Below are 10,237 nucleotides of genomic sequence, written 5' to 3'. Positions count from 1 at the left end.
ACTACAATGATTCATTAGCTCCTTCATCCACTTGTCCATTTTTTCGTAACCAAAAATCTCATTAAGTATATCAAATGCTGTGTCTGCTGTTGACTTTTTGAATATTGCGTAGAAGAGTGAGCAAAGTGTTTGCAAACTGTTGCACAGGCGTTTGGGATGATCTATTGATATATTTTGTATTAGCATCTAAATTCAATAAAAATGTGTAAGTTGTTTATAAGCTATACTTGCCGGTTTCTAACATTTCAATGCATTTTTGGAACAATAAATTCAGATTATCTCTGACTACCGGAAACACCTCGTTTGTAAGTTTTGATACTTCTGCTTCAAGCGATTCTACATTTGGTTGCAATAAGAAAAATTCGTTCCAAAATTCCGGACTATCAATTGTGGGATCTTCACCACGAAAAAATAATTCATAAATATAAACAACTTTTTCTTTTGGTCGCTTGGAAGAGCCGCTACCACTACGTTTGCGTGAGGTCATTTTGATAAAGAAAACCAACAAAAAATCTTTTCGGCACAATAAAACTTTCACTTTATTTCTTGTTATTACGAGTTTTTTAAATAAAAATCCCAGAAATTTTGAATTTATCCAAAATTGTTTATAAAAGCTGAAAAATGCTTTGTTGCTTTTCACTTGCTACGTATAGTAACGCACAGCTGATTGAACATCTGATAAATGCTCACCTGCAGTTAAAAAGTCAGGGTTGCATTTTCCGTGAAATAACGTAATGATTTAATAACGTAACGTAACTAAATATTTATATAAATTGACTACAGTATGAATTCAATTTGAATAAATTAATAAATTATATATCTTGCTTTATAATTTAACAAATTTTGATAATAAAATGGATTTTATATAAAAAGAAAGAATAAACTATTCACGATATTTTAAAAAATCACTGAAAATTCAAAAAATTTTGTTTTTAATTATTTCTAATTTTTTTTTTACGTATAATAACTTTAAAATAGCTATCTTTAGTATTTTTAAAGTTACTTTTAATTGATAGCTGCCACTTAAATCTGAAAAATAATTTTATGGTAGTTATGTAATAGCCTTACTGTCAGCACAAATAATTCTAATTTTGCTATCATTTCCTTGGTTCTTCACTAAGAACCTGTTAACACAGCATATCTTTTGGTATTAGATGTCTTCATAGCAATATTTTGTCCGTTTTGCCTTGTTTTAGTTTGTGAGAATTATTCACAATATCAGTGTAAAATTGTACTATTGTGACACGAAATAAAAATCAACTCGATTTCTACAAATTACAATTGAATCGTACTTTAGGCTGTCGAATTTGTTCTATCTGGTATCTGGTTAAAGGAATCATATCACAGGGTCAATAGGTAATAAAACTGCTTATAGTAGTAAACTAAAAATGACTTATAGTGAAACTGTTTTAACGCTCTAGAGCGCCAAAACAATTTATAAAACTTGGGGTATTACTTTGCATAGTAAAAATTAATTATATTATATTATATTTGATCATACTCTGCTTTAGTTACTTATATCTATAGATTGCTGCAATATATAACTTTTGATAAATTGTATTTCAGTATTATACTTATGTATTGGCATATACCAAAGTTATACATAGTATGTGTAAAAATAGTTTTTAATAGCTATTTTCATCTTTAGATTGTTAAACGTTTTATATGAAAACTAATAGGTCACTGAAATTTTAAAATTATAAACCTTACCTATGCTTCTATACCAAACTTTCGTAAACAAATCTTAAAACTACAGCAGACAACTGCTTTGTTTTTCTTTCAATCTTCCTCTATTTTGAATCTTATCTAAACATTTGTATATATAATAGAATATGCTTTCGATGATTAGCAAAAGTAGTTCAAATGAAAATTTTATCATATTATGTACATTGTTCTTGTTGTTTTTGACTGTTTCCACGCATTCTTTTAATGCATTATCTAATATTTTATACAATGTTGTTATATATATTAAGTCGAAATTATTTTTTTCCGCATTTAAAATCGATCTGTTATCTCTATTTACCATAGCATACAACTTTGTTCCTAATCTGCGATGTTGTTCTTTCGGATACTGTACCACGATACATAACAGAAGTAATTTTTGTATGAAGCGGCTTTCGTGACCCCAGACACAAAGTTTACCGCTAACCTCGCCTCCGCTCATCTGCTCCCTTCTTAATAACCCAATTTCCCTAATGTACGCCCTTGCTTTCTGGTTTAGATAAATCTAGCTCGCTAGGTACTAAGTCTATTTTTTTTCCTCTCTCCCCTGATTACTTGAATGACGTTTTCACAATGCTGTGGAAATCTTCTCCATTCATTCCTAAGAGGTGGTTTGGTGGGTTCAAGTCTCACACGGTGGCTTTCGATGCTTATACCTACTGTCAAAAAAAAAAAAATGTAGCCACAGTTTATTGACAATATTAAATTAGATTAGATTGCAGTATAGACTTTGTGTATTAAAGCTCACTTAAATAGAAACAATAACGCACTGTGATTCCACGGATGAGACTCCATTATACATACGTCAGACCTAAAGCAGCTTAAAGGTAGAAATCTCAAATATCTAGGCCAAATATCTAGTCTGCTTTATTCTTAATTCTTAAAGACAGCAACTCTGTCGTTAAATTCGAATCTTCCTTTAGATAATGATGAGCATGCGGTGAAGTATAGTGTCTTCTTCTTCCACAGAAACACAACCCCGACAAAAGTCGTCGGGGTAAATGAAGTCTTAATACATGACATATATAATGTGTCAGTAACGATACCGCAATATTGAGTTGGCTCTGCTTTAGTTGAAGATCGCCAACATTATTTTCAGTCTTATATAAATCTGCTTAAGACATTTTGGTCTCATGTTTATAGTAAAAATATTTTTTAGCAGTTTCTTAATATGAACTTCTTCGCTGATTTCTAGGTATTAACAGCTACAATTGCAACATCTTTTAGTGTGAAGTCTTATGCAAACTTGTCATTATCTCATCCTGATCAAGTATAACCAAAGACACTCTTACGATTATTGAGTTTAAAATAGCGAATGGCATTTCGATCTAACGATTGCAATAGAACATTACAGTTCTGCGTCGAAAAAAGCTAAAAAAAAATTTTCATTTATTTTAGACCTGCATTTTAGAAACATTTTTTTTGAAAAATACTGGGTTACCACATACTGGATTGAATACATGGGTATTGGAACTTAAGTTGTTACTTGATTATCAATATTACATAAAAATTAAGCAAAATTAATGAATTAAATTTATTTATTAATTAATAATAAAATGTACAATAATAATAAATATATAATATATATAAATAATAATAATAAAATGTATAAAGGAATAAGAAAATAAATTTCTATAAAACATATTCGATCTTGAAGATATAAATACCTAAAAAATATAATATATTATACATATAAACATTAAGTCACTAATGCGATAGAAATTTCTATTAGAACGGCAATGCTAAATGTGGCTCTACAGACCATAGCATTATTTTGTCTTTCATAGTTTTGATTTATCGGTAAACCAAACACAGTATGCTTTGCAGACTGTTTAAGATCCTAGTTCTTTCATTTAATTGTTTTGGAATAAATAATTTTCAAGTCACTGGAAATGGCTTTTATAACGAATATCAGAAAAATAAAAAAATTAAGTTATTCCTAACAGCTTCAGATTTTAAAGATGTCTTTTGAGTCCTCCATGTAGGATAAGATATTAGGAAGTTGGAAAGGGATTTTTATTGATTTTAATTGTAGAAACACCTTCATGGTAATTATGGAACATATTTTCAGTGTATCTATCTGCTAGTCTCATCAACTAATTTAGTGACTCTTGAGCACTTATTTGCTTGATTTTTGCCACTATTATCTATGCTCAGTAATAGATAATAGACTTTATCTTTTATTAGTCTCAGAATTATTTCATAGATTTTCTGTAGAGACATTAACAGGCAATTTGTTACAGCGATTACCTTCTTTTTAGATGTTGACTCTATCCGAATCTTTTATCAAAGATATTTCCAAGTCAAGACCCTATCAAAGCCCTTCTTTTTAGATGTCGAAGTGAGGGGAATAATGGGTTGAATTCAAAATGAATCGAGGAATATTTGAGCTTATGTATACTTATTATTATTACATCATGCCTTTTTAATAAGATAAAACTTTTGTTTAATATTATTATTATCTTAATTTTTTTTTGTCAGACTCTGAGATTTTTCGATTTGTAAAATAGTAGTGCGGTTATTCCATGAAATTTAATGATTCTAAGAAAAATGTTCCTTCTATTCGAAAATGGTACAAGCGCTATATGTGTATATCAAATCAAAACAATTTAAATAAAAATTATTTATTTTTTTAACTGCAAAATTTAATTATTGCAAAATGGAACGGTGAAAGGCAGTATGTATGGAAGTGTGTTCTGAGCTAATCACAATTTACTAATCAAATTCATTTTGTGGTTGAATCACTGTCAACAATTATTCCTAATATAAGTTGAAATAAAAGCTTAAACTCATAAATCCAAGTAGTTGATTTTTTAATATTTTAATTTTTTATTAACATGCAAATTATAGCAAAACTTTTTTATTAACAAACTGACTAAGTGTCTAATTTGCTTATTGTACTTAAGGAAACAATAGTTTTTATTTAAATGCATACATTATATGTAGTTAGCTACATTTCTAATCGATTGTTTTGGTTCATTAGAACTACATAAAGATGAAGATGAAGACAAAGATAAAGATACACATACAGATAAAGATAAAGATTATCGTATATGTAGGACAGCTTCGATATGTACAACACTTCGCTGATAGATCGACATAATGAGGAGACGAGAGAACCATACGAAAAGGCAAGTTTTGCAGGTGAGGGAGATGAAGAAAATTATAAGTATAAGAAAAGAAAGAACAAAAAATAAGTGAATATTAGTCCCTACGTAATACTTATAGATTATGTCTTGATTTCTGTTTTAATACAGCAATTTATTCTTTTTTCTTTCAAATTATATTGGTTTCTGAGCATGTCTTGAGTTTGTCTGGTAATCTTTTACTAACAGACTTTAAGTTAATAATATTTAAAACTGTTTTTTTTTGTGATTATATTTTTATATGTTGTAGTAATAACTTACACATTCATGCCTTTTGATCTTAAAGTATATACGATTGGACATTTTATACAATATTTTAATACTGTATAATACGATTATCGGTTGGAATAATCTCTTATAGTACATTTCAGTTAAGATGGACTGTAACGGAATAACAAAATTCATCATAAACCGATTTCAACGGTTTTCTTAGTATGTAATTTTTTATTGTTTAGTGGACTTCCTAAATGAAATGGACTATACTTATAGATTGTAAAGTGTTTTTGATATATGCAACTAATTACTGTTTACTGTGTATTACAAAAAAACTTAGAAGTGGTACATAAAAATAGCTAAAGTGCTATGACTTTAATGGACGGTGGTTATATCGAATGCAATAAATTGAAATTCCCACTAAAGTCTATAGAAAATATTAACATATATCAATAAGTTTAATTTAAATTATTTTATCCTTATACAATCCAAAAATTGGTTACTTTAAAACACTCCATTATTGTAGAAACTAATTTGTTCAATCCATTCAATAAATTCATACAAAATGGTCCCGCCTACATCTGCTTAAAAAAGTAGAGCCCCTTATAATTATTTCATAATGCAATTTATTATGTATTTGACTGATAGAATTACTATCAAATAAATTTTAATTAAATATTAACTTCTCACAAGCTGTGATTGAATATTTGATATAAACGGATAGCTTAGCTTCCATATGACCGATTATAAATCCTTTTATGTGCTTGACATTTATTGTTCACTTTTTAATGTTTGTTTACAATAGAATTCAGCGAATTTAAATCATTTTTTATTGCCAACAATAAAAAAGAAAAAAATCATGTTAATTACGGTTTTGAATAAATAAAGCGACCAGCTGGAGGCCAGTGATGTGTATCAGTCAGACACTTGTCGGTCAATTTTTTATTCTTCCATTTATACAGAATCGGCTCTCATCTATGTATTTGGTATTCTAGTGTATCTCTTATATATTAGCAGCGAAGAGCGTTCTTAACTAATTTACCTCAGCTTAGGTACACAATGCATCATTAATCTATACTTCGTGATCTCGGGTGACCGCAAAACGGTGCCTATAAATTTGTTTTACAATCTAGGCGAGAGTTTAGTTGATTATCGTGCGTTCTAAGCTATCTACTTCTCAGTACCGATCCGGTTTTATAAATATTTTGATTTTCGTTTATTAGCTTGTGACTAATTTATTATTGCATAATTTCTAATAAAAAAAAATCAAAAAATGCGTTTCACACTCTGTGCTTTACTTGGTAATTTTTAAATTAGTACTTTTAAGATATACCTATTTTAATGAAATCAATAAAATTCAAAGCAACATTGTCATATTGTCTACATATCGAATCAACAAAATAAAAAAATATTTTTAAAATTAATTAATCTATCAATTCCATCACAATTATTGAATAATCTGATCTTCGTAAATCTATGTTATGCGAAGTTGTATTAATCCTAATCTGTTTATTACTATACATTGTAGATAAAAGTGATTTATATCTAAAAATAGTTGTGTTTATAAAATATGAAAAGATTACAAGGCACTCAAGATGTTTTCCTATTTTATCTGAGTAACAACAATTTCATAATATACATACATATTGTATTACCATCTATATACATATATGAATATATATGTACAAACATATATGTATATATTAATATAATATAAATTATAAGAATATGATATATACATATATACCATAAAATAAAATACCTTTTTGAATGAACTGAAATATATATGGTAAAATCACTAATATCAACATCTTGATAATGGTTAGTATAGCTTAGTATAGCTCCCATCTTCCTGGGCAACACAGAAGGGAAAAGTTGTGTCTCGAAGTGTCAGTTTAAATGTCCACATAAGCATGAGACTATTAAACCTAAACTAACATCTTGACAACAACTCAACTATTATTTTCACTTTGACGTTAAAAAAAAAAATAAAATTTTATCTCGGAGATTTGCAAGAAGTTATCACAATTCTATAATATATTTCATAGATAGCCTAAGAACTGTTGAAATTTTCGAGTTCTAAAGATATATATATTAATGTGTTTTCGGAGTTCTATGAACGATTTTATCAACGTTCCGTAATAACAATAAAAGGTTAATCCATTTATAAAAGTGATTACTATAATCCAATGAAGTTGACGTTTTTAATTTGAACACCTAAAAATCTTAAGATATTTTAGCTTTTCATAGTTAGGTCGAAAAATGTGTGGAACTGATTTTTCCAGAAAACTTTTTCTCACTTATTAACAGTAAAGTTGCTGTAACAACTTTCACATTTAACTTTAATGAATTTAAATATAACTCCTTTTGTATTTTCAACTTGTATAGTTTCCACAAGAACACTGTGGAACTGGACTCGTTATATCAACCCATATTTTCTAGTAAAGAAAATTGTGCTTGAAAATTTATTTTGTCTGGAGACCTCGTTATATATTTGGGTTACCCAGAAGATAAGTCTAGTGTTTGTGATTAAATTAGTGTCTATAAAATAGCCAACTAAATGTCGTACTTAAAGTTATTAATTTGAGGAACTTTATGCTGATAAATGCTATCAGTCTCTTTAAAGCTATCTATATTTAAACATACAAGTTTTTGTACTTTGCTAGGTATTTATAATTATTATTATTAGATGAAAAATTAGTTCACCTTGATCAAAGTAATATTTGTGTTATCTCTAGAAAGAGTTTTTTAAAGTAACCTATACAAATTACGACTGTTATTAAACATAATAAAATCTTTTGGTTCAGTATCCATAATCTTTTTCGGTTTTATGAAAGCTGTATTGAGATACTGCACCGCTTTCCTGATAATGACGGCGCACCAGCAGCTAAGATAGACGAACATTTAAATCTGCATTTCACAATATATATATAGATGCTAAGGTCCTTTAATGCAATATTTATAAAGTGATGGTTATCACGAGCATGTCCAATTAGGAAACACGTTAATCTTAGTTGAGCTCTGTTTAGACTAAGGAACCAGTCAACATTTTTGTTGACTTGAATTAGCTGTTTAATCTGTTGCAATCTAGTAAGCAATCTAGAATATGCCGCAACAAGTTTGGACAATATTGAAGTAATTAGGGTATACTCCTTTAGAAGATTGTCGGCTATCTTGTACCATTGAATTCCTTATGAATTAACTAGGTATTTGGTGTTACGTTCTTCATACTACCCAACTTTGTTAAATATGAGATTTTTGCAATTTCAGAAAAATCTTAATTTTAATGACTCAAGAACGGAAACATTTTACAAATATAAGATAATAAAATTATAGGTATGATAATTTTTATTTTTTATTTTTACTTTTAGTATAATAGGTTAGGTTAGGGTTTGTCGACGATCCATTAGACGCATTGGTTCATTGTGTTACCGTATAAGAACTTCATGAAAATTTGATACTGTCGACAGAAAATTTGTTTGCTAGTAAAAAATAAGTTTCTTTAACGAAATGTTTCGTTAATTTATATCAAAAGAACGGAGATCTTTGCTAAAAATTTGAAACTAATTCTTTTGTATAAAATATTTAATTTTTCTCTAATTATTACACAGAAAAACTGATATCTCGTCTTTCAAAATAATAATAAATATATACAATTATCTTTACTGTTTACAAATCCCATAAAGACAGCAATCAGAAACGAACAATAAATTTGCATTTCATTGAGTAATGTTTTATCATAAAAACCTATTAATTTTTATTTTATAATATTGAAGTCTTATCAAGTTCAATGCCCACCAGTAGAAATAAGTCAAGTAATTAAAAGAGATAAATTTTCATATATACATAACATGCATTGTACATTAAGACAAAAAGAAGTTAATTATGTGATTTCGATTAGACTGGCAATATATACAATATAAAAATATTAACACAAATATTAAACATTTAATTTTCGATAATATATACAACACACATACACATATATAAGTTTATTATTAGAAATGAGAATGATACCACACGACCTATGAGATCTATTGTGTTATACATACATTGAATGTATATACAAATTTTGATTTGTGAAATATTATTTACGTGCTCGATTGGGCAGAACTCATGCAAAAACAATAATAATATTGATCATATCATATTATATAATATCATCATAATATTATATAAACAATTAAAAAACAATGTTCAAAATACATATGTAGGTTTGTAGAAAAAGGTAAACAAAAATGAAGCAAAGAATTCATTTGAAATAAATATATCGAAAACAGGGTTCATAGATCTAATTACAAATAATGTAATTTAGGTTAGGTCATACCAGCGCTCTCTTCGGGATCCACTTAGACCTATTGGCCCATTGTGATTATGTAATTTAATTGTGAAATAAAATTATTAAAAAAATTAATTAATTAATAATGAATGAATTTAAATAATCTTTAGTAAATAAATAGAAATAGAAAACAAACTTGGTAGGAAACTTGATTAATAAAAACTAACAACTTAAAATCCACAACAAAATTTAATAAAGTTTTTAAACTGGAAATTGCACCTTTTCTAATCGACCTAACAGAGCTCCTTTAAAATAGGGACATAACCAAATTTAAGGACTTATTAGGTTGATTTATTTTTACTTAAATGGGAGAAGTCATGTGTTGTGTTGGTCCTCTGGGTCTGGCATAAAAACAACGTTTTATCCATGGTCTCACAACGGTTGTAATTTCTTAATTATGTCGCCTATTTGTTCTCTTGCTCTAATGCACACACTAATTTAAGAGTTATTGATCTATGTCCTTGACCCATTGAAATGTCCAAGTTCTTCTCTTCGAGTCAAACGAGTTTCAATTATCCATGCTCTTATCCCTACCATATTCCAAACAACCCTTTTTATCACTATACCTTCAGCCAACCTCATTTTAACTGAAGTATTCGATTTGTAATTCCATTTAATTCACCTGCTAATTATGTATATAGATCTCCATAGGTAGCAAATGAGTATAAAAAAAATTAGAGTCCCGTTAAAATTATGGAACTTTTAATAAAATATTTTTAATTTTAAAAATAAATTTATGTGTGATAAATAATAAGAAAAATAAAAATAATAAATTAAATACAAATTGTAAAAAAAAACTGATTAATAAATTTTATTT

The 10,237-nt window shown here is 27.9% G+C and overlaps 1 protein-coding gene across 1 annotated transcript in view; it reads right to left on the bottom strand.

Annotated features, from left to right (window-relative positions):
- LOC119675941 (armadillo-like helical domain-containing protein 3) overlaps window positions 1–772 on the bottom strand; it is a 3,021-nt gene extending 2,249 nt beyond the window's left edge. The window contains exons 1-2 of the mRNA XM_038087160.1: window positions 232–772; window positions 6–161 (exon numbers count right to left, since the gene is read on the bottom strand). Of these exons, the coding sequence (XP_037943088.1) occupies window positions 6–161; window positions 232–487 (412 nt within the window). The 5' untranslated portion in view covers window positions 488–772. The remainder of the gene's footprint in view (window positions 1–5; window positions 162–231) is intronic.
- Between the last annotated feature and the right edge of the window lie 9,465 nt (window positions 773–10,237).

Source organism: Teleopsis dalmanni, chromosome 2 (genome assembly GCF_002237135.1).
Source record: "Teleopsis dalmanni isolate 2A chromosome 2, ASM223713v2, whole genome shotgun sequence".
In the NCBI taxonomy this organism is placed as follows: Eukaryota; Metazoa; Arthropoda; class Insecta; order Diptera; family Diopsidae; genus Teleopsis; species Teleopsis dalmanni.
The sequence above is the reverse complement of the archived record's forward strand: the minus strand, read 5'-3'. Positions and strand labels throughout refer to the sequence as shown.